General features: G+C 39.0%; 1 protein-coding gene across 1 annotated transcript in view; it reads left to right on the top strand.

Annotated features, from left to right (window-relative positions):
• Positions 1-24,468, top strand: part of LOC124712132 (nuclear hormone receptor FTZ-F1) — a 212,054-nt gene extending 187,586 nt beyond the window's left edge. Inside the window, exons 5-8 of the mRNA XM_047242434.1 lie at positions 9,548-9,806; positions 13,894-13,994; positions 15,862-16,068; positions 21,164-24,468. Coding sequence (XP_047098390.1) covers positions 9,548-9,806; positions 13,894-13,994; positions 15,862-16,008 — 507 coding nt within the window. The 3' untranslated portion in view covers positions 16,009-16,068; positions 21,164-24,468. The remainder of the gene's footprint in view (positions 1-9,547; positions 9,807-13,893; positions 13,995-15,861; positions 16,069-21,163) is intronic.
• Positions 24,469-26,663: the final 2,195 nt, after the last annotated feature.

The raw sequence follows: 26,663 nt of genomic DNA, 5'->3' as shown, positions 1-26,663 counted from the left end.
CAACCGCCCCGCGTTACTAGCGCCCGAGGGTACACACATTTCTCGCTAGGCCGTGCGAGATCTTACAACTTCTCGAGTACGTTGAGTCATATAAAATGAGCTTGTTTTGCCACAGGACGCCCATACACACGGATAGTGCTACGGCGGCCGGAGCACCACGGACTGTCAGCATAGCGATCATCGTTGTCGTCTACATTGACGTGGCAGCACAGACACACGCCAGCAGCGGCTACGAGGAGAACGAACGTTGCCAAACTGCATACGTTGTCGTCATAGGGGTTCAACATCTGGTTCAAAAATGGTTCAAATGGCTCTGAGCACTATGGGACTTAACATCTGAGGTCATCAGTCCCCTAGAACTTAGAACTACTTAAACCTAACTAACCTAATGACATCACACACATCCATGCCCGAGGCAGGATTTGAACCCGCGGCCGTAGCGTTCGCGCGGTTCCAGACAGAAGCGCTTAGAACCGCTCGGCCACACCGGCCGGCTCAACATCTGGAGTCGTGTATGGAGTGCCACTGTGTACACAACACAATCATTTTCGGTTCGCTTCTGGACAGCAAACGTTGCATTTCTGACGTGTTTAGGGCAGTGACTGTGCCGTATCTTCGAGGTCTCCGTGACGTTATGTTTCAATAAGACGAAACGGACCGCATGTTGCCTGTGCCGTCCGGACCTACTCCGAGACGAGGGTGTAGGATTGTTGCCCTAGATAGCACGTCTTCAGTTCTGCTACCCACTGACGACATCGAGAGATTTCCACGCCAACACTCGCCAGCCGCCACGTTTGATCTGCCCTCCCTAAGAGCTGAGGCAGAATGGAATGATCTACCCGTACATGTCATCCAAGCTCAGTCGACTCAATGCCCACGTAATAAGAGACATTTCACCTGCCAGTGGTGGCAGCTCTGTGTACTAAATTTTGTACGCTGTATATTTCCAAATCGCCAACTAATTCCATAATGTATTCTTCTGCTTTACTGTATATGCCTCATAAGTAAAATACTAGTTCTTCGGGCCGGTCGTGTGAATTCCACATCGGGTACTTGCCGTATGGAAAAAAAAAATTGCACACAATAAGTCATGCATTTTTCTGTCGTATGTCTACTTTAACATTACGTTTGCGATCAGTTCGTGAATGCGCAAGTGTTTTTGAGTTGGTCGCATACAAATAATGAAATTGACTGGGCAGCTTATATCGAATGAGTGGTGGCGATGAACGCAGAAGGAAAGCCGCTATTCCCCTGTGATTGGTTTTAGGCTTTTGAAGTTGTTGACTGCGTCATAAAGTAGCTGAAAATTTTTGGTTCTTCGGATAAGTGGCGACGCCGGCTTTTGTGTGCAGATGGCTGGACTTGGGTTTATGACTGACCACGGTAAGGACATAACAGTCAAGGAGGCGCCGAGGGAGTTTGTGCATACAGTGTTTTATTGTATCATGGGATTCGACCTCCTACCTTCCCACATAAATTGGTTGATTAGTTGCAGTTAAAGGCTGCATAGAGGCCTTGTTGATCTATTGATGCAGTATGTTTGCGGCGAACGAAGATCTATCCATGCAGGATACAGTACCTGCCCATATGTCAGCGAATGCGCAAATCAGGAGCATTTAGGAGACTCTCAAATAATAATTGCCATCATTCACTCGATATGAATCCAATCGACAATTTTTTGCGTCTGGGGTCCCCCACCTGTAAACAGAAACGAGCATACGCGGGCACTGGTTCAAATTGTAGATATGAATCTCGCAACGGCTCTTGCCCACTTGTTGAGTCGATACCACATGAGTTGCTACATTTTGTCTAATTAAAGTCGACCTGTTACGTAATATGAAGTACCTGTCCCATCACTTTCCTCTTGTCCCTCTGTTGCTGGGGAACGGGTCTTTTAAATTAACAGATGTACATGTAAAAAAATGAATTTATTGCAAAATAAGGTGTTTCACAACTGACGGTAGTGACGAAGGCGCTGGGATAATGATACCTCTCGTACATTATCACTGTAAATACGTTCAGGCATTAAGTTTCCAACTCATAGACTTGAACCTATATTAAAAGGTACCAAGGGCTCCAGGAGCAATTTTCTTGAAGACCGAATAGGCGCGTAAAGAATGTGAGCCTCAGGAAACACACGAATGATTACAATAACGTAATTTATCAGAAACAGGTATATGACCAGTGCAAGAAAGAAATGAAAGATAAAATATTTTCGCCGGCCGAAGTGGCGGCGCGGTTCTAGACGCTGCAGTCTGGAACCGCGAGACCGCTACGGTTGCAGGTTCGAATCCTGCCTCGGGCATGGATGTGTGTGGTGTCCTTAGGTTAGTTAGGTTTAACTAGTTCTAAGTTCTAGGGGACTAATGACCTCAGATGTTGAGTCCCATAGTACTCAGAGCCATTTGAACCATAAAATATTTTCGGTCATCTTGCTTAAATGTTAGAAGACAAGTAGAGTGAGATTATTTTATTCATGGATTTCGGCGCAAGAAACTTCATTCCCAGAAAAAGCTACTTCACAACACGCATATACCACAACTGATAGTTTTGCCCGATGTCACCGCATAAATTTAAGGATATAATGTTTCTTCCAAGCGTCAAGTGTCTTATCTTCATCATTTGGTTGTCTGCTTTGCGGCAGATTTAGACCTCATAGACCTCCATGCTTCTCGGTCCTCTGCTTTTCTCTTCATTCTTTGGTACCCTCCTTGTGATCTACTGACGTCATCGAGAAACTGGTTTCTTCTTCTGCCCTTTCCCGTCTTTCCCAATTAAATCCTCAATTTCCTCTACTACAAGACGATCTCGTTTCAAATTATGCCCTATCCAGTGTAGCCCACTGTAGCTTTCTAATCTTTTCTGTCAACAACATCCTCCGCTCTTCTGCAATTCTTCTCAGTACTTGTTTCGAGGAAAGTACACTAAACGCTGCTCAGGATACAAGAATCTTCACTTTATGGCTCGTCACTGTTTTCAAAACAGATGTCATAAACAACGTTTCAAGACTCCCTGTGTTAGCAGGATTCGGAAAAACGGTAGATTTTGCTTTTTATGTTTGACATTTCGGATCCAACACATTGTTCCGAACAACATTAGAAATGATGCTGTAGTAAATGGTTTTACACCATTGGGACGATGATGGTACCATTTTCAAAATAATAAACGCATTATAGGGGAAATATCTGCCACGAGAACTCTGCACCTATTAGTGTATAGACTTTGTGAAGGCGGACAGGTAGATGCCAAGTCACTGTAGCATGTAAGGCGACGGCGACAAATATTGTTACAAAATGAGGTCTTTCGCAAAATACTAAATGTAGATATCAAGCATCAGCGATGTTGACGTACTTCTGCGCGTGGGCGAGTTAGTCTTTGACTCCCAGAGCACTCGTCAACTTTCGGTCTTTATATGCTTTGTAGTTACGGAATCAAGAAATGCATAAGCCGTGAAATAATTATAAGTAACGGCGGAGTAGAACAAGTAACGTAACTGAGGGGTGAGCGGAGTTGGCAGTACCCGTCAGCAGCGTTGGAGGGAACCAGAGTGGCCCTTAGTGCTGGTCCGCCCGTGGAGAAAGTCGTGTCCAGAGTGGCACGAAGCACGGAGGGCGCGTGGCTTCGAGAGGAGACGCACCGGGCTCCGGCGACCGCGTGCTGCACGCTATATTTAGAGCGGTAATGAGCGCCGGTTTTTCTTTTCCCTCGCGGTGCCGACGCGGCCTGGAGGGGAGCGAGCGTGGCGTAATGCGTCAATCCCAAGGCCAGCGCAACTTTCACACGGCGCAGCGGCAGCGCTCGCGGCAGTCGGCGTGGCGGCGGAGGCGGCGGCGGCGGAGCTGGCCCGCAGCGCGTATTGCCGCGTCCCTGCCGCCCGCCAGCAGTCGCGGCTCCATTCAGCCACGGACTCGATGTCACGCCTGAGCAACAGGCGGAAGTATCCTCCTGTTCTAAGCATCTGCATACACACTGTGCAAACCACTGGACAGAACTTCTTACCATCATTGGCTATGCTGTGTTCTGTTCCATTCATGTATCGAGCGAGGAAATATGACTATCATATTTTCTTATAATCCTTTCTGAATTCTAATAGCTGCCATTAGTTGTTTCTGTAGTCGTCAAGTCCGGATGTCTCATCTAAGCGTGACAGTTATCACAGGATTCAAGATTCAAGATTCAACTGTAAGACCTGTCCACCTTCTTGTAGCCCCCCCCCCCCCCCCCCCCCCACACACATATACACTGGTCCAAAGACCAGTTAAATTTTGGCTGCTCTACTGCTTAGTGAGCTCACCGGACACAAAATTCGTTACCCCTAATACCGTGTGACCTCTCCCGGATTCGGTTAGGAAGTGGGTCCACAGTGTTCCTACATGTCCCACAGATTTTTCGTGAGGTTCGTGTCAGTCGAGATGTAATACGTTATAGGAGTGTTCAGAGGACCAGTCACATATTCTTCCAGCCCGATGAACTTCGCTGTTGTCGTTATTATGTACCTGCATGAGCAATGGCATCTTGTCAGGTGACCGATTCCAAATGTTCTCTCGCCAACAGGTTGGGGTGGACCTCCATTCTCTGCCTGCAGCAATGTCTGCTTGGAAGCGATTTTGATCCGCGAGTCGTGAAACGCGTCTCTGGTCCCTCTTAGGATCTTTTTCCACCAGCAGTTCTGACGCCGTGTTTAAAGGTCACGTGTTTTACACCACTGGTAGTAGACACGTTAAACAGTCCGTCACGAAACACCAATAAATCCAGCAACTTCACACACCATATGGTCATGTGCACGAGCAAACCGATTGCCTCTTTTTGCCACCTCTGCCACGTCCTTACGTTTACCCATGTTCACCTACAACGTCTGCCTGAAACATAACTGTCTCACTGTTAGTTGCTACATTATGTCTATGTAGAGGCAGTGCGTCCACTGTTGATCACGTAACTTGATCGGTGGAAAGACTTAACGATTCATCTGTGCATGCGCACTTGGGTGACTATCTTGTTGGCCGGTGAGCTTATTAACATGTTGTTTTGACCATCCTCGATTTAGGGATGGTGAGCAAACGCGATAGGTAATTATTTCCGTTTTCCGTTATCGTGATTCACTTTTCTATATACAGCTACACAGTATTCCTCATGTCATCGTGTGCTGTACTTTTTCAGTATCTTTGCCGCTCCTAATCTTTCCTATGTGGGGATGAGAAAGAAAGACTATCGGCTTGGCCATACAGTACTGAGAGGAAGCGATATTTTCCTTCAATCTTTATGACCAATTAAAAGTAGTTGTCGTCGTATAACATTAATGGCTCGGAAACCCTAAGTGGTGGGTTCAGCCGCTCAGACCCACGTTGGCCCGTCTGCTTGCGGATGTGTGATAGTTATATCGAACGTGTATTTGTAGAGTGTAGGTGAGTGTAATGGATGTTTGTATAGTGTAGTGTTGTGTATGTTCTGTATGGTGATGAGAGAAGGGAGGCGGCAAAACCCGGTGCCGGGGCACATAGCGTACTCCTCTCGAATAGCACAGACGAGGCCGCCGAACTTAACATCCGACGGACGGATCACCATCAACCGTGTCGCGTGCCCTCACTTCATGAGACACTGCGGAGAGGTTTGGAACCTAGTCCAGGACATTGGCGCAAAGACTGTTGATCAGGGACCTTACGCCACCGCCTCGCCTCTCCTTGCCGGCCAAGTACGCTCAGCGAAAATTTCATTCACCACCAGGACCCGAACCGGCTTACCTCCGAGTAGAGCGCCTCCGCCCATGCCACAATTAAAAGGAGTAGTCTCCGTGGTTGACAACGTCAGTCTAGTAGCGACCCTCACTGTAATGTGTTGAAAGTTTCTCTGACGTTCTCGTGCTCATTCAGAATGCCGAATCAGGCAGCTCTTTCCTGAAACCTCTCTCACGTCTCCATTGCTTCAGCTAGGTAAGCTACACAGCGTTGTTCAGCACTTATCAAATGATTCGACGAGATGCTCGTAAGCGATTTCCTTCGTGGTTTATTTCAAATGGCACGGAGTCTGACATCGGCCTTTCGCACAACGAGATTTGATTTCGTCGTTCCATGATGAATCGCTGCGCGTGTAGTAAACTTTTGTACTGGCAAACGTCGTCACCCTGTTCCATCAGCAAAAGCGTAACGAAGCAATACTGAAATATAGGCGCACATGAAATATCTCATAAGTTTCTTGTAACATTTTGTTCAATCTCTTTCATGTTGTTTCATTGCTATGATCTGTTCACCGACTGTATTTCATCAATATGGATACTGGACGTTTAGAATATTATGAAGATGTTTTTTTTTTACATTTTTTCTCGTTTATTGTTTTTTGCTCTATGTAATTGGAACTAAAAAAATGCTGTTTCTTCATACGTTAGAGAACAGAATGCTCTGTACAGTAGTAATTAGAAAAGGTTGCGAAATCAACTGTATAAAAGTTGTGTGACTTATTGGGTGGTGGTTTCAACTAATAGATCACTTACCCTACAAATGTCGAGTTTAAGTCACGTATGCTTGGTCCTCCGCAGTTTGCAAGTACTTGTTAAAGGGCATTTTGATGCACACCGTGAGCTGCAGTAAAAATATTTAACTGCTAGACCAGTATTCGGGCATATAGCAAATCCTGTGACGGTAGTGTCCAAGACGACCAAGAAGTGTGAACGTTTATTGTCTGTCAGCTGTAAGATGTACACACGACAACCGCCGTACCACAGAAATCCACATCAGCTTTAGCGTCATGAAGATTTCGTTCTTGATACACAGGTTATTCGAATGTTTTTATGTGCAGCTGTTGTCTCTTAACGAACTAAACTGAGTACGCATTTAATAATGGCGCTTTTTTTTCACGGTAATAAACAGATGGGATGCTAGGCACCTCTTTAGCAACTGTCGCTGACAAGGAGAGCTTTGAGTTGCACGATTTCCGACAGCACCGCTGTTCCGCGCTGCTGCACCAAGTTCCATCTGCAGATAGCTCCTTTGAATCCTGAAGGTGGCACAAATTTTCTTCGTCTCTGTTTGATAGGACAGGTGAGTAAACTGTACTGCACGCTGATGTCATGAATTATACATCAGACTTCTTTGCATGGTCTCATGAAGTAAGGTCGTGTGTCACCGTTGGAGATCATACCATCGGCCGGAGCCTTGATGGTTAGCGACAAACTTACTGCTATCCGAGAGAAGTTCGCTTGCACCAACATTTAGTCCGTCGCTTCCATTCGTATCCATAATGATCCGTAATAAAACAAGAGGAAGACAACTTAGCGTAATACTAGATTTCACAAGCGCTCATCACTGCTGTCTCACTCTCCAAGGTGCACGCTGCACTGCGAAAGCAGTGTGAGACTAAGTTACATATGTACTGCTCCACAAGCTCTCATGAATAGAGTTTAAACGTTCAGCTTTGAACTGATGAAGGTACTACATAAGTAGAGGGTAATAGCGTTAATTGACGTATGTGTTTCCTGGAGGTCTTTTTTTTACTAAAGCCACGAATGTAGTAGATGTAGCCGCAGTAAAGGGTTTGCAATGCAAACTGTCCGATCCAAGAACCGTGTTTCCTCAAGTATCTTATATCTGGTGTAATATAGTTCGCATGTATATTTTACGCACAAGTCGCCTACGTTTAGTATTATGAGTGTATTATGCCTAGAGCAAGCCATAAATTTGCTCCTGAACAGTTAACGTTGCCTAGAGTATTTTCCTCCAGTGCCCGGTAGTTGTGGATTGCGGTGTAGCCACGGTCGAATTTGTGGAGCCGCTTCTTGCGAGGAAGCGCGCGCTACAGGTGTCGTGGGTCAGCTGCGTACACATGGAGGAGCGTCGTTCGGTGCGCTCTGCGCAAGCGCCGGGCCGCTGTGTGCACCTCTATTTGTTACGTAACGTTTAACTGCCTTGTTTTCCACTGTCTAGCGGCGCCCCCTTTCACGGTCGTATCGTCGTTACATTTCCGCCACCTCTACAATCCCTAGCCGACTGTCCCGACGTTACTCAGCCGTTGGTCGGGTGACAGGCTTGTTAAAATGGTTACTCCGAAGGCCACGACTGTCCATTTTCATGCTGTTCTCTACACCGAATGTTACTGTTTGCGGATTCATTTGGCTCCGTTTATCCCACATATTGTCGAGCTTGCAGTACACGTTAAAGTAGCTCCCGCTAGCTAAGTTATGCAGGAATTGAAGAAATAAAGTAATAGGTTTTGTTTGTTCGACGATGCCACCCGTTTTGTCACAAATATTTATTCCTCAGATGCAGCTCTGGCGTAAAAGATCTTGGGTGAAAAGGACGATCGTTGTCTATAGAGCGTAATATTTCGGGAATACGCTGTTGCCAGTTTCGTTCGTTCTAGTAGGTGTCATCTCGCTCTGTTGCTCAAATGTTGTTCTCATTAGACACGATAGCCTGGTCGTTCACTCCAGAGTTCTCGAATGGGAAGGACTAGGAACGATACCCAATACCTTAAAAGTTATCATGTAATGCGGCAAGTTACGTTATATACTGTCAAAGCGAGAAAATAAGATCATAATTAAAAATAATTTAAATCTAAGATTAAAGGAGAAACGAAAGTTGAAGATGGAAGGTGTTATTAACTGAAGTTTCTTATTTTATTTATTCGACGGTAATAATTAGAAAAAAGACTGCTTATAAGTCTTCCACAATCAGTTCATTTCGGCATTTATGTCTATTTTCAGCCAGAAGTAACAATGTGCATCTCTAATAAGGAGAATAGATAAAATATCAACGGGTGGAGGCGGTAGTAGCGATAACGAATAAAATGAGAAGCTGTTGCTTGTAAGATTAGTCCGTATGTACACCGAAGAGGTAAGGAAGTGGACGTTTCATAAATTACGAAAAACAGATATCGTTGTCATTTCTGTTATAATATAACAGCCGATTTTATAGAGCGGTAACAGAATTGGACTGTGTGGAGCTCACTCAGCTACTTTCGATATGGAGTCGGAGGATCCAGGAGTAGCCTACTCTACTGAAATTACACTACCTTCTCTGTACCGCTAACAGTGAGGGCGGAGAACACTGTCTCTGTCAGCTGTGCCCTGCATCTTGCACAGATCGGTTTGCAATTCTGAGAGCAATTGATGTTGCAAACGTTTGCAGCAACAGTGGTTTAACTTAATAATTCTTTCTCTCCTTTGTTTTTAATGGTAATTACGATGAGTTGAATTTGCTCGAATAAAAAATATAGACTTACTGAGGCTGGATTAGGCTCTTCCTCAGATGATACTGCAGGCGACAAAAACAGCCGCTCCGTTGTTACTTTGTGGAAAGGGAAGAGACTGAACAGCCTAAATTAAAAGCAGCTTAAAAATTACCCCCTGGACGCCAAGTAACTATAAATATTTGAGAATTCATTTGGCCACTTATAAATTCCTGTTCAACCATCAGGGCTAGGTGAAGGAGTTCACTGTTGTATCTGGATGCCTTGCACCAAAAGGAGAACATACAAATTGAAGCTGATTACTTGGCATGCCATGAGCTCATTATTATTATTATTATTATTATTATTATTATTATTGTCGTTGTTGTAGGTGGATGACCAGATGAAGCTGCTGCAGCACAGCTGGTCAGACATGCTGGTGCTGGACCACATGCATCAACGGATGCACAATAACCTGCCGGACGAGACGACGCTGCCCAACGGGCAGAAGTTCGACCTACTCTGCCTCGGCCTGCTGGGTGTGCCTACTCTAGCCGATCACTTCAATGACCTCACTGCCAAGCTGCAGGACCTCAAATTTGACCTCAGCGATTACATTTGTGTCAAGTTCCTGCTGCTCCTCAATCCTGGTAAACAACTTCCTGTTTTTACATTGCTCTTTTCTCTCGATGAATACCTATCACTTACTTTACTATTTGTCAAAAGCATAACATTAATGGACTTTACTTTAAATCACCATGATGAGACATGCTTTCAGTTGTCCCAGAATATTGTATGAGTGAAGAGCCTCACTCCTCCTCGCCCATTAAAAAATTGTCTTTGATACACTGCAGAATGTGAGAAAATATTATTACATCAGTAAAAGCCAAGTTTCCCTTTTTCTGTAAAGTAACTCTGTAGTTCCTTGCCTTTGTTACAACATTCATAATGAATTGGAGAAGATTAAGTGAAGCTGCCAGAGAATAAAAGTGAGTTGCCAGAGAACGGCTGCGGAATTCAGGAGATCCAACTGGACAACTGATTTCTTTTGTGATGACTTCCATCAACTGTTTATTAAGACAGTATGAACATACTTTTTGTGTAAATAATTTTGTTGTACTTTTACCTTTGCCATGTTGCTCCAGAATTAACGATGCAATCAACCATTAAAACTTTTTGTTAACTTTACTCCTAAAATGATTCAAAATTCCTTTCTAATGAAATTTTATGGGCAGTTAGAATTAATTCTATCATTGTCAGCGTGTTTTGTGTGTCAAAAACTCAAACTGAATGCAATTCAGATTCTTTGTTAAATAATGGATCCCACTATAACTGACTGGATAGGTCAGAGGAAGACAGTGCCTACTAAAGCACTGTGGTGTTCAAACTGACCTATGGCTGAACATAGCTTCAATTTTAAAAAGATTTGTGAAGATTGAATATAAACAATAATTACGATTCATTTCATAACACCAGTTCTTGCAGCCAGATAAGGATAGAGTGCTATGTAAAAAATAGTTCAAGTTTCGCTTTTTATAGTTTCAATTGTTCTGAATGTAAGGCATATTTTGGTAGTTGCATTTATAAAAAGATTCAGTAATTGCTCAGAGCAACTGATTTTATTTCGTTCATGTAGACATTTCAGTATTAATTGTGTGCTATAGGGAGGTATAGAATATACTTATTTTCTTAGGTGCTGTGCAACATAATTCTGTCCCACATAACATTTCTTTGCATGGAAAATGGATTTTTCAAAAATTTGTTTCTAAAATACATTGTTACTAATTTTGTAAGTTACTCTATGACAAGTGTAGGGAAACAGAAATAAATTTTAAGTTTTTTAATCAGTCAGGTTAAGTTATCTCAGGTAACAAGATGTAGAGTTAATTGAAACATCAGTTAAAATGTACAACATTGTACTGAATTGCCAAAAAATCTTGTTTTGCCATGAATATACATAAATATCTAAATGGATAAATGAAATTATTGTGCTTTCCTGAAAAATATTCAAGAGAATGATGCAGAAGCTGAAACTAGTGACATGCAAACTTGCTGTAAATTTAAATGGCTTCTTCATGATTCCGTGGTGGTTATAATTTCTGAACTTAGGCAAAACAAAATCTTTTTCATTACAATCAAAAATACAATACCAATCAATTTATATTGATGTGTTTCAGAGATACTTTTACAAATTTTGGAGACAGGTTCCTTATTTCAAAACAAGAAGAAAGTGTGTATAAACATATGTCCAAAAATGGTTCATTTGATAGTTATTAATGAAAGGTTACACTTTACGTGATTGGAGCTCAACATCCCCCCTCCCCCCCTTCCCCGGTAGCTGAATGGTCTGTGTAATGGATTGTCAATCCTCTGGGCTTGGGTTTGATTCCCGGCTGGGTCAGGGAATTTTCTCCGCCCAGGGACTGTGTGTTGTGCTATCATCATCATCATCATCATCCTTTCATCCTCACTGACTGCAGGTCACCCAAGTGGCATCAAATTGAAAGACTGGCACCCAGCGAACGGTCTGCCCAACAGGGCCCTAGCCATACGATTAAATAAAATTGGAGCTCATCAACAAATAAACACGTAATAAATATTCGAAATCTCCTCCTCCTGCTTCTAAGCATGCATGCACTCATCGAATCATAGACTGTCACACCCTTTCAAATAATCCCGACAGTTTCATATGTTTCCACCGCCCTCCAAGACATGCTGATGAAGAGTTTCTGCATCTGGGTGGTCTGCTGGACAGAGAAATTGCTTAAGGTGCCTTCGGAGATAATAATCCAAAGGGTTGAGGTCAGGGAAATATGAAGAGCATGGAAAGCATGGAACTGTTCCTCCTCTACCTATTCATCTATCATGGAAGATACTAGCCAGTGCATCTTGAACACAGAGAATGAAATGTGCTGAAGGTCCTTCATACATAAACCATGTGTTTCTTCGTATTTGCAGGGGCACATCTTCTAGTAGACCTTGGAGAGTGTTCTGAATAAAGTCTCTGTAGACAGCAACTGTAATACATGCTGGAATAATGTGTGGTCGTGCTGGACAATCACCTACGGTTCCAACCCTCACATTAGTCTTAAACATACACTGAAATCTAGCCTGTACTGTAACACAAGGATTGCAATTTGCCCTTATGAGCTGGTGGTAGAAATTTTTTATTCCATCGCTTCCATACATTGCCTCATCTGTAAACAAAACTGAAGAAGTAAACAACGGATTTGCAGTTTGTGCAACAAATCTTTTTCAGAAGTTCTCCCCTGCTGGGTGACAAGCAGGCATAAGGCCCTGCACACATTGAAGATGATACAGATATACGAACTGTTCATGAATTGTCATTTATGTTGAACTTGGAGATACACCACATGACAGGGCCACTTGTCGTGCACTGATACCTGGCTCTTCTGTGCCCGCTTTTAGAATGTGCTGTTTTTGATTGGGTATAAAAGAAGTGTGTGGTCTTCCTCAGCCAACAGTCTGTGGTGCTACAGATCCTGTTTCGGCAGTGTGACAATACACACCACAGTCATCAAAGGTTGGATGACTCAGCTGTCTTCAGTCTGGAAATCCCATCTGATACAGCTCTACAGCCTCGAAGCACTTTCAGTTAACCAACTACCTGTAGTACATGAACACAATGGACACAGTAAAGACTGATGAATGTAAAGAAGTCTCAGTGGCAGAACAACACCATGTAGGATACAATGAGTCACATGGGCACATAAATAAGTGAAGTTGTTGGGTTATACTTGGAAAGCTGTATGTTTATGTGAACTTTTTTACTTGATTTGGTTAAGGAACCTGTCTTTGAAGTATTATGGAAACACCTCATACATGCTAAGAAGTATTTTGGGTTTTCTGTCATGTTCAGTTTATGTAATGTATTTATATCTTCATCAGCACCGTATTCTTCCTGATTGCAGTTTAAATGTCACTGCCACCTTTTACTGTGTAACTTGTAGCTCCTTTTTCACATTTATATGTATAGCACACTTGTAAGTTTCACTAGTGTAACACAGTATCTGCCATGAGGCCTCCTTGTGATTTGTTTTCACAAAGGGGCAAATATTAATTATTAGCTGTGAGATTCTACAGCAACTGTGTATACAGCCATTTCACTATTTGGTGATACTGGAGCAATGTTGGACAATTGAGTATGATTGGTGAAGTTTATGGAATAAAGTTTATGGAAAATCTTTAGCAACACCAGTGATTTTCATACTCTAGGTAGTACTTTACATTAAAAAATGCAAAATAGCCACAGATTTTTGTGCATTATTGAATATTTAGGGGCACTATTGCACTAACTGACATGAAAGCCTTCATTCTCGGTATTAGAGACCTTATCATATTGTTTTACTGAATGAAACCTCAGATAGGAAGTTAAGTGTAATGAGACGTTCTTCTTACTGTATGTGTTGTCTAATATCATGTAAGAAAATGATAGTAGCTTCATTGTTGACAAATACAGTGCACTGTCTCTGTTAGGAACAAGTTTAGAAAAAATAATTATTATCTTGGGCTGTGAGTGGTCGTATGTAATAATGTACTAAAAAAAAAAAAAAAAAAAAAAAAAAAAAAAAAATTATGAAATTTCTTTGGCACTGCATAAAAAAAGTTTGTGGCAATTTCTTACATATTCTGTGCTTTGTGCACCTTAGATTCTTAATGCAAACATAGTTCTGGCATTTCTAACTTGTTTGTAATATTTGTGCTATTTCTATTCAGATGTACGAGGATTGGCTAACAGGAAACACGTCCAAGAAGGCCACGATCAGGTTCAGCAGGCACTACTGGACTACACGCTCACGTGCTACCCTCAGATACAGGTGAGGATAAAGCAATGCACAATCTCTAAGCAAGCAACAATATTCACAAAAATGTAGCAAGTATTCTCTCGGACTGGAAATGATGGATTCTTTTGTTAAGTTACTGCAGCTGCTATTATGGTGTGGATGAAGAAAACTCTGATTATCACTTTGTAACACTCACAAAGATCATTCCTAAAGTTGGACAGGAAGCCATAAAAAATGCAACAGGATTATTTTATTAAAAGGAACATTTCACTGTGAAGCATATTAAATTAAATAATGGGGTTATTTGAAGCAGAACCTTTAAGAAGGAATTTGAGGCACAAGATGGAGATAAACAATACAGTCAATAATAAGACTAGTATGCTCTGTTTTAAAAGGCAAGAGCTTTGGCTTTAAGCACAAACCAATAAGATGCTTAAGTGTAACATCTAACATTAAATATCTCCACATCAAATTACATCCATAGAACATTGACCGTTTACACACTTAAGAAGATGTTACTGTCTGTGTAGTTATTTCCATTGCAGATTTCAAATTTAAATCTTTGAAGAGTTGCATTATTCAATGTCAGTGTGGAGTACAGTGTGGAGCTACAGACTGGCTGACATATTGTGCTGAGCTTAGCAGGATGCAGCTGGAGAGCCATCTAGCTTGTTTGCACTCCTTCAGCATAAGGGCCATTCTCATTTATTCCCTCGTGGACCAGCTGATGTAGCAGTCTGCTTAGCTGCAAGCTCATACCTGTCAAATATTGGAAACCTTCTCTTTAGTACAAATTGATTTATGACAACTTAAACAGTGTTAATACTACATTTCAGCGAAATGAAGAGTGAAACTTGCAGGGTGTATATATTATTAATAGTTAAATTACTAATTTTTTTCTCAGAAGGCATTACTCAGTGCTGTATTATTGTCAGACTGAAACAGAAATGATATTTTAAAAACATAATTTTTTTTTTTTTTTTTAAAAAAAGTAAAAAAGCTTGAATACTCCTAGCTAATATCAAAATCATTCATTAGAATGTAAATGCACATGTCAGCAAACAGCAATATGTGCAGTCAGATGTTTCCATATGATAATAGAAACTTAAAATTCATTCTCGAATGTTTTGTTAGGATTCACATTTAAGGAAGACAGTTCGATTTACAAGTGAAATGGTGAGTGTAGAAACAGTAGTTATGTTAACAAATTGAGATCTGTTTAAGAGTTTAGTGGTCATCAAGCAATAAATTTTTCATGAGGCAACAATTCACTCAGAATACACATTTTTCCTACTATTCAAATCAAATGTGATGACCATCACTGTTGCCTGACAACAGACAATGTCTCATTGGAAACTGGAAACATATCCATTGTTATAACCTTCTGGGATATATAATGTGAAATAGATGCAGAAATCAAGGCACATGAAAACAAATTAATGAACTATAAACATTTACGAATAGCCAAAATGGAAATAGAAGAAGTACTTACCAGGCCCCAACAATTGTTACCTCCAGAACACAAGCCAGTAGAAACTTGATGTTCTCATATAACGATGCTAATGAAGGAGATGTACTGATTCTGATTTATCACAGTGGGTTAGAATGTGAAGACAGGTCTTTTCATTTACTATGCCCTCCCACAATCTCATGTTTATTCTTTTCTGTATCCAGAAGAGAACCTATAATTATGTGAATGTGATATTTATATTAGTAGTTAATTCACACCTGAAATTGTTCTAACACTGGTTTTTGTAATAAGTTAGTGGGAGACATAAAAACTATAACACTTCTGAACAGTAGAACTGTTAACATATGCTGTATTTATAAGGAAAGTGTTTTTTATATATAATATAAAGTTGTGGTAATAAGTAATTTCACATGTGTCATGTTATTACAGGATAAGTTTTCCAAGCTATTGCTAGTGATGCCCGAAATCCATCAGATGGCAAGTCGTGGTGAAGATCACTTGTACCAAAAACACAGAAGTGGTGGTGCTCCAACGCAGACTCTGTTGATGGAAATGTTGCACGCCAAGCGTAAATAGCATCATCAGTCACCGCTTCAGCGGACAGCAGCTGTGCGACAAATGCCTCATGCTCTCCCAGTGAGTAAACAGGAAATGTACTGCTTTATGATGACAGTTTCACTGCCATCTTGTTTGTAGTAGTTTTGGAAAAATATTTATGAGTTTTGAGGGAGTGGTGATATAACTATCACTATGTTGCAAAAGAACAAATGTATGCAGTAGATCTGAATTCTTGACAACAGAGAGGAGAAAGGTATTCTTAGACATGAAAGTTTTGGTTCTCTTACCTGCAATACCTGTCAATTAGTGTAAATGATACCATAATTAGTCAGTACACATTTACTTTATTTTAACCATGTATCTTGCACAGAATTTTGAGTAACAATCTTCCCACTCTCCCAATTTTATTTTGTGCTGGTACATTGATCTTTTTAAGTATTGATTGATTTTGCATGTTGGTTCACTTTTTTCTGCAAACAACAATGGTAGCATCATTAAAAATATTTATCATGTGTAAAATATTATGTTTAAAAAAATCATTTGTCTCCATGTACAATGATGTTTGAATAATTCACTAAATGTTGTCTGTATGTACCATTTTTGTATCTCAAAGTTGTTTCCATTAGTTAATCATGAACATTTTGCCACTGTGTTCTCTAAAGCATGTTTTTCATTGGCAAGATATTCATTTTGAGTTTTTTATTCCTAAAAAAGCCTCTATTCATTACAGGGTCTTTTTCTCATCTATTCTGTGTCCTGTTGCAAGAGTTTTTATTGGCAAGTCAGACTTGTGCTATAGACAAGAAACTGAAATTTCTCGTTACATCAGACTGTTCCTGCTTTAAGGAAACATTTCTTTATTGCTAATTTACTTTGATAACTTCAATTTTTTTCTCTGTTATGTTTCATTTTACATTCAAACTGTTAGAATGTCAACTTATTCATATTTTTACATGATGATACAATTACTACTAATAATTTATATTCTTTGTTTTTTTAATAATTTTTCTTTACACAAAATAGGCTTATTTTCTATCTGTTGATCATTGTTTTCATTTCAAAATTACCAGTTTTGGAAATGTTTCCCATCTTCAGATCTGTTAACAGATAAAAATGAATTACAGTTGGGTTCTAATACTGTGCTTGCAATACAGTATTACTTACTTAATTACTCCTTGGCACTACAGCCCATGTAGGGCCTTGGCCTCCTGGAAAATCTCCTCCCACTCTTCTCTGCTGGCTACCTTAGCTCTCCATCTTCTAACTTCCATTCTTCTCAAGTCCTCCTCCACATTGTCTAGCCATCTGGTCCTTGGTCTACTGCTTATTTGGCATCACCTGGTGTTCCTTTGAAACTTTCTTGACTGTGCTGCTCTCCACCATTCTTTCTACATGTCCCAACCAACGTAGTCTATTACTCTTTATTTCTGTCACAGTATCTCATTTGTCGTACAACTCTCTGATCTCCTTATTATTTCTGATTTGCCAAAACCCCCTGTCATTCACTGGCCTGAAGATTTTCCTAAGTATCTTCCTTTCCCATCTCTGCAACAACTCCTCATCGTTTTCCGTCATTGTCCAAGCCTCCGAACTGTACATCACCACAAGTCTCTCTACTGTATGATACACTGTCAGCTTGAGATTCCTACTAAGTCTTCTTGCTTTAAATACTTTAATCAGTGCAAAGTAGCTCCTGTTAACAGCTGTAATCCTTGCATGTATTTCTCCTCTCATATCATTATTCTCAGTTACCAGTGACCCAAGATATTTAAAGCTCTCACAGCGTTCAAATTTTTTCCCCTTTCAAAGTGATGCTTCTTTCTCATTCACTATACTTTTTCCTAGATGTTGACACATACTTCTACTGATTGTCAGCCCCACCTCCACTCCATATCTATTTAATTTTTCAAGCTTTTCTTCAAAGTCCTGTTTCCTCCTGGACAACAAATCAATATCATCTGCATATGCAAGAGCTTGTGTCACTCTATTAAACAGTGTCCCGCCAGACGCCAGAGTTGCCGCTTTGTGTCTTTTGCTTTACCCTTTCCAAGGCGACATTAAGAAGACTAGTGGAGAGCACATGACCCTGCTGCAAACCTTGGTTAACTTCAGATGCCTTTGATAAAGTGCCCTCAACCTTAACTTTACATAGTATTCTTCTCAGTCATTTGGACCAGTCTTATTAGTTTGCTCCTACATCTTGCATTGCCTTCCAGAGTTGATCCCTTTTGATAATATCATAAGCTTGTTTGAAATCAATGAACAGCTGGTGGAAATTGATGTTATACTCATAACCTTTTTCAAGGATCTGTCTGATCGTAAAAATCTGATCTGTAGAGGATCAGTTAGTTCTGAAACCACACTGGTAGTCTCATAGATACTCTTCTACATGTATACTGAGTCAACTTGCCTTGATTTTTCCTGATACTTTATATACTATCCTGAGCAGTGCCATATAATTTGCACAATCAGCTTTGTCATGTTTCTTACATACGGGGCAGAGTATAGCTGTATTCCACTGTTCTGGCATATTTTCTCTCCACCATATTTTCTCTCCACCATATTTCCACTATAATCTCATGCAAAACCTTATTAGTTTTTCTCCATCATATTTTATCGTTTTTGCTGTAGTATTGTTTTCTCCCAGAGCTCTATTGTTTTTAAGAGTCTTGATACTAGCTTTAACTTCTTCCAGGGTAGGTTCCTCGACAGTTTCCTGGTACTCTTCTCTGTTTACTTCCTGCTAGACCTCATCTACCATAGCAACATCTACTTCTCCTTCATTTTCCGATTCTGTATTTTTGTGATCCCATCTGGGGAGCACCATGTAACTTTCCTTATATCCATCCTTTGCATCCAGGTGGCTATAATAATCATGTTATTGCCCATGGCAAAATAATTAGTCTGATACCATTGTCATTAGAAGCTTCATACAGACAATCCTTATCAGCTGCTTTCCTACATGCAATTTCTCTTCCTACTAGAGCATTAAAGATCCTGATAACCACCTTAATATCATGCTTTGCCACCCTTGCTATCTACTGTCCCAGTTGCTCATAGAATATATCTTTTTCCACCAGCTGTGCATCTTCTGTTGGAGCATACGTACGTATGAAGGGTATACTGAAGTCGACTTTCCTTCATATATGCAGATTTTTTCACTGACAGGCTTAAATTTTGATATGGCAGTCTCATGAGCATTATCAACCAGAAAATCTGAGCCTCCATATCCTCTGCCTCCACAGCTGTAGAACAGTGTGTGTGTCCCAGATGATAATATTCCACTTCCTTTCCATTTCACCTCGTGTATTGCGGCCATCATCACATTATATTTCTTCATTTCCTTTTTCAGATTCCATAGTCCTCCAGTCTTGTTCAGTGTTCTCACATTCCACGTTGCTAAATACCAAGTCATATGCCATTTCCATTGCCAAGGTTGTTTATCTGTTACATCCATCTGGCTTCACTTGTCCTTTGGTTCCATAATGAGCTCTTTTTCCAGGATAGAGTTGTTAGCCCCATGCCCATTCCTCTTCCTTTATCCAGGCTTGGACTTGGCACTGGGATTTCCATGGTATCTCCCAATGGCAGAGTACAATACAGTATTACAGAGCAAAAAAAAAAATTAATCATAAAATACAAAATCTGTATAATGTACCATATCTCATAGTCATAGGGTAACCTGTCTTAATGAATCTATCAGTTCACTGTTATGTGTATTAAAACCATACTTATGACAGTGAGCTATAGTTGTGTTAAGACAGGTTGTTATATCATTTTGATATGTGGTATGTTGTTACAACTTTTGCTTTATAATTGTAGTACATTCCTTTAGATTTATAATGTTGTAATTTATTTGTAATAAATAATTTTACAACTGTAGTAGATTTTATCATTGATGATGAATAACAGTTGTGTAAGTCCCATGAAGAGAAACATGTGTATTTTAGTTTTATTGTTTAGTGGCTCTGAAGATGGATGATGTTGCCCAAAATTGTCAATTTTGAAATAAGAACAATGATAGACAGGCAGAATAAAACCAGTTCTGTGTAAATAAGGATTGTCATTGCTCCCTGTGACAAATATGTCCAATTTTGATAATTTTTTCTTTATTTTCTATTAGCCTTGAGTAATATTTTACACTGAAAAGACAATTTATTTACATTTATTTAAATGTGTAGTGTATGGATATTATCAACATCTTGGATGTGCACTATTACTATTTCTTCTATTGGGTATCATTCAGTACTGAACTCCTTTAGCTTTTCTCATTGCTGTATCAGTGTAAGAGTTCTTCAGTAGGTACAATAAACTATGGTTTTGTTGTATCACCTATTTGCAGTTTTGACATATTGGCATCTTGGTTTCACACTTCCCAAGAGATTAACTGATGTATTAATGTTATTGGTAAATACCTAGCTTCATATCAGTTTAACCCTCATCAGACTTCTATCATTTTTGTGGTCCTACTTGTTTCAGACATGAAAACACATAATAAGACCTTCAGTTTTACAAAAAGACAAATTAAAACAATTATACTGTGTCTGTTACATTTAATTTCTTATAGGAGATATTTAAGGGTTCACACTCCTATCGTCAGGTGGTTCAGTGGTTTATGTGTCTGTTTATTTTTCTGGATGTAGCTAGTTGTCTGCCTTATATTCCATTTTGCTACAAATTTTTTATTCTTTGTCAGTTATCATAATATGGCACTGAACTGATAAGTGGTAAATTATTACAAAACTACTTAAAAGAAGTTCCAACAATAGCCACCTACAGGCCATTATATACACCCTTTTGTATCAGTGAATACCATACATAAACACAAAATAAAAACAGACCATACTACATTCCATATGTACTGATCATGGGAAGCTCAGTTTTTTCTACACTCATCCAATAATATCAGCATTCAGTGTTTAAATAGACTCCAGTGTTTTGGTGTAAATCTTTTTAGTAAAATTACAAGTTTCAAAAAGCAATAATTAAGTTTTCATTAAATTTATTTATAATTAGAGAAGTGTAATTCCAGTAATTAATATCCTTGTGCCATATGCAACCTATCTTCTGTTAAACTATTACTTTCTGTTGTGTGTCAGAAGCTATTAAAGGACTCAGAGCTGTCACAATGATGATGACATGCAGTCTTATGTTTATTGGTCTTCTGTTTCAGGAGTCCTAAATGGTCAAAGTGTCCACATTATTCACCCACTGAAGCCGCCAGCTCTGATGAAATCCTGCCGAACTGCCTGCAATTTCCCACTGCCGGTTACCTGTGAAATTATTATACTATATGTTTTAAAACATGTATATTTTCATTTCCATATGAAATCTTTTCAAATTTAGGTATCAGTGACTTGCATTTTCTGCAAGAAAAGCTTAAATTATAAAGTGCAGAACAAACTGTCTGGTGATCAGTGTGAAGTAAATGTGCATGTTGAAAGGCTTGTGGAAATGAATCAGGCAGCAGTAGCATTTTAATGTTGTTATATTAAGCCGTGTGTTCTGTGAATATATTCAAGACAGTAAATGAGTTCGCAAGGCCAGTAGATTATTGCTTTACAAGAATGGACAAATGTATTGGGGCTTTATGCCAAGTGGATGGACAACAAGTTCCTGCTGTCGATTTTGGTGCACCATTCATGATTTGCGACCACCAGTCATTTTTGCAATTAACACGTGTTACTGGGCTGCGTGATAATGGCCACAGTGTTGCTGAATGGTGTGCCTGGCTTGAGATGGGCATTATGTTTGTTATTGAATAAAACTGTTATGTTGGTAACAGATCTAAGCAAATCGTAGCGGATATATTTTATGTGTGGTGAATTTATAGTTCAAAGTGCAATAACATAACAATTGTAATGAGAGTCCTTGGTGGAAGATTGAGGGATATGCATCAGCTGAAGGCAAGGCTTTATTCTCTAATTTTATATTTAAAAAAGAAACACAAATTTTTGACAAATAATTATTGTACAATTGTCATAAGCACAGTGAAATCTAGTAGGTCATATTTTAATAGTCTTGTTGACTTTTTTAATAAAGTACATTTGCCTTTAAAAAGTACAAAGTCAGAAACTAAAGAAAATGTCAGACACTGTGTTAAGAAGCTAAGTTGACTCAGGATTTGTAATGTGCTGTAGTTGAGATGCTAACCCTCTGCTGGAGACAAGACCCCAGAGAGACTGACTGCAGGTGGCTTCAGTGTTTGCTGTGAGTGAGGCACTTCACTGTGTGTTGAGTTATTGCATTTTTAGAGATATGTCTTTATTTTTATCAATAAAAACTGATGCTTCTTCATCCTGATTGTGACCACAGTACCCTTGCTCATTACCGTTTTTTATTTGTGGCATGTTTTATAATTTTTGTGCATTCTGACATTCCAGATAAAAAGCACACTGCTTTGTTCTGGAAGGGATATGAGGGCATCGTCAACCATACTGTAGTTTTAGCTGTTGTGACCAGTAGCCAAACTGCTAGCACGGTAAGGGCTTTGGTTCTTGTCATACTGCAGAGTAATTTGATTTTGTAGTAAACCTCGGTCTTTTAGCAGTGCTCAGTTTTTCTTTCATTGCATTCTTGCAAGTTTAGGCCATAAGCTGGATATAACAATGATTTCAACATTCCACTTCACCAGACTTCTTAAATTTTTGGGTTTCTGTATAAGTGCAGCACCTTTGTCACAGTATGCAGCACACATTTGCTGGCAGAGTGCTAGATTTAACTAATGATTCCCAAAACTCTGTTCTGTTTTCATTTATTTAACATTTCTCTGCTCAAGATGAGTTCAGGTGGTGGACTAACTGTGACACTACTTTAGTTTATTATTTGTGTAGCAGTAATTTGTTATTAATTTAAAAGCAAAGAGCAAGGCTGCTGTGGTCAGTGTGTTATGTGTAAGCTCGTTAACATGTGTAAAATACTAGTTGTTATGAAAAGATTATATATATATATAAATATATATTATAAATATTAAACATTGTTACTGTGAACTTATGTGAAGTGCAAGTTTCGTGTTGGTAACACTTGTCTCTGGTATCTCCACAGATACATGCAGTAGTTACCTAGCCCTTCATACCATGCTTGAGATACAGTTTTGCCAACCAATATTTGTTATTATTTCTCCGTTATGTCACTCTTCTATTTCTGCTATTCCAAAAACATATCTTATTCTCAAGAATGACATATTCTTGTGATGTTTTATGATGAGACAACTTATTTGTTTTTTGACCAGTTGTTGTAGAAACATCATGGGTATCGATTTAATAATTTTCCTGTTTTATTCCTGTACATGAGCAGAGGCCTGTAAATCATTTGTGGCACTGTGTTATCCATTAATTCGTATGTACTACAGTAGAGATTATGATATCACTACTTAGTATGGCAAACTGTTGTATGTGATCATGTCTCCTTTCATGCACAGGAAAAGAAATTCAGGATATGTTGAACATCAAAATATGTTGCATAGTGTACCATTTTTAAACTACAGGCAAGGATCTAGTCTTTTTATAGGCATCCCTTGCAGTGTCCAGACTTCAGGTACTGTCACAGGGTGTGGCAAGAAAATTGTTGAATGTGTAATTATTTCAAGAACAATTTTATACAGAATTTTATTTGTTATATTGATGGAAAAGTGTATCTGAGAAAATTGTCAGTTGATATTTTACTGTTAACTGCTCTTATGTTTTATGATGATAATAAAAATTTTATATTTTCTCTTTGCAATGTCGCAAGTGTTATAAAATTTAAGCCATTGTTATTGATATTGTTATCATGGAATATACAAAGAGATGTTGCTTGTTTTAAAGTGGTAACTCGGAGCATTGCAGCAGTTGATTTTTGATCATTTACGTAAAGGTCCTGTATTAGAGAACAACTAGTAACCTATTTTAATTTAATTTTGTATCACTTTAAGGGAAAGATATTTCCACGTGACTTTCTTTTCTTTATCTGCATATTGTTAAAATAAGATTTATTTCACCACTTCTGTTTCTGTAACTGATGGAGAAAGTTTTGTTACCTCAGACTTTTGCCCACATTGTTAAGTCACCATGCCTGATGTGTGTGTGTGTACATATATACATATATATATATAAAAATGGACCTGTCTGTAATGCTATTGTTTGTACAAAAAAATTATGTGCTGTGTCCGTTGTACGGATGTTATTAACATTTTAATGAGTATTGTTCAAGAACAGATGGTTTGCTTCAAAGAAGATTAATCTCTGTCTCTTAATATAGTTTTATTTTTGTAGACTCTTGGATCATGTTACTAGTTACCATATGAAATTTTAATTTCTTAAGTGATAAACTATAATTTGTACAGAAAGTTATGTATGATGGACTTCATTTTAGGTGATATTTGTGACAGAACTTCTGTTGAATCGAGCCATCTGCTAGACCAATGTTCCCCTACCACAGTGTGTCTGTGAAAGGTAGGCAAACAGGATGTAGAATAAAATCCCTACCATTTTCAGTAAACGTGTCATTTTATTTTTATCTGTTAGTATAATGAACTCCTTATGCCTTAATAATCCCATTGAAGAACATGCTCTTTTGATTTTCCCATAAAAACAATTGTCAAGTTAACGGAACGAGTATTTTGGTTGTTAGGTAAGCTTTTAAAACTTTGTGTGAAGGTCTTCATAATATATATTAAATTAAAACACTACATTCTGAAACTTTCGGAAGAAACTGCAGTTTTTCAACTAAATAAGTGAACTTGCTTTCCAACATATTCTTGAAAATTCAGACATTTGTTATGTCATGGGATAAATCTTTGTATGGTTATTTTACAGTCTTCTGCTACAGAACCACTGAGTAGAGAATACTGAGTGTTACTTTCAGTTGTTGATGCTGAACCTGTTACAACAGCTGTCATATTTTATCAATAACTGCAAAATGTCAACAAGCCACAGACCACGACACCTAACCTGAAGAGCCTGCCCCCAAGTTTCTTTGGAGTTTGACAATATGCATTGTCATTCACAGTGACTCATCACGGCATAAAGTCAGTAAAGAGAAATAATTTTTGTCCATACTATCATTACCATCAATTACTGAGACAATTCTTCTGTCTTAAACTAATATGTTAGTTCTCTTCTGATTGATGCTATGAAAAGTTAGTGTTAAGATTGGTTCCTTTATTGATGTAACACCAAAAACATTCTTGACCACACCCTGCACTTATTGTTTCCTCCATTTGCAAATGTGGATTGCAGCCACTGTGCAAATATCTTCATGTGATGATTTGTAATAAATTATTTAATAATGGTGACATATTTATGTGATTTTCTTCCTTCAATCTTTCAGTGTGATACACTGATCATTTACCAAGAATTTTCAACCAAATTTAACAGTTCATGAATGGTAACTGATGGGCATCTGATTCATTCGTCATCATCAACTTACTTTCTGGTGAAGTTGTAGAAGCTGTCAAACAGTTCATGAACCAATAATGTCATCTATGTGAACTACTTTGATTTAGTGGTGAATATGTACAAGGTATCACATGTCTTGCATTCAGAAATCTGCTGCTCTCACTCTATTTGAAATAACATTTTGACTTTTTGATGAGGAAATAGAAAGTCAGAACTTCATTGAATCAAGATAATGGCGTAACAAATTCTTGGAGACAGATGGCCGATATATGACAGAGTCAGATTTCTGCACTAGCTATTGAAGCCATTGGCATTCCACTGCATGCAGGTGAGCATTATTCTGCAGATGTACCACAAACTTAGCAACTGAGGGAAATGCCATTTCAGAAGAACAGATATACACGTTTTACACTAAATTATAAGGTATCACATAGGAATCCACTTCTCCTATTTTCAGTCATAGAAAACTTACAAGGTGGCAAGAGGTAAGTCAGTCGGAATCATACCATGTAGGAAATATGGAAATTTCTCCAGTGGGGGAGATACAGCTCTGGGACAAAATGAATCATATTCAGATCCCTTGAAGTTAGTATACCATAGTTATTTAAACAGTTACCATTGACAATATTGTGAATCAACTGAGAAAAAGTAGTTGACCATATTCTCTCACCCTCTTCCTTCTTAAATGACACACATTGAAATACTGCAGTTAACTGCATACTCTGTGCCACAACATTTGTGCCAAACAAGCATGTTTTCATATTTGAGATCTTCACATAAATGTTATTTCATATTGGCTGGACTAATTAAGAGGTGTGTCTACACTACAACAGTAATGTAGTCTGCGTAGTATATGGTGATAATCCACCTAGTTTCAAGAAGGAAAAAAAAAAAAACAAACAGGTTTTAACATCCCATAAACACCACCATTAAAAAAACATCCCATAAACAACACCATTAAAGGCAGAACACAGTGTTGTATAGGAAAAGATTTGTCAAGGAAATCAGCTGTGGGCTTCTTGATGGAAATATCCCAGTGTTCACTTCAACTGATTTGGAGAAACTGTAGGAAACCTAAATGCCATCTGATATGAATTAGAACTATTTAGTTTAATCTTTAAAAATTTATAAATAGAAGATATGTACCACAAAGATACTACCTATCAGCCATAAATGTTATCGAATCATCATAATAACCATGTAAAAAGAGATATATGGAAACACATAACAATGCAACATAGGTAAAAAATTATATTTATATGTGCCAAGGTATGACATGTTTGCTGTCTCCTGGCC

The sequence above is a fragment of the Schistocerca piceifrons genome, chromosome 1 (genome assembly GCF_021461385.2).
Source record: "Schistocerca piceifrons isolate TAMUIC-IGC-003096 chromosome 1, iqSchPice1.1, whole genome shotgun sequence".
Lineage (NCBI taxonomy): Eukaryota > Metazoa > Arthropoda > Insecta > Orthoptera > Acrididae > Schistocerca > Schistocerca piceifrons.
The sequence above is the reverse complement of the archived record's forward strand: the minus strand, read 5'-3'. Positions and strand labels throughout refer to the sequence as shown.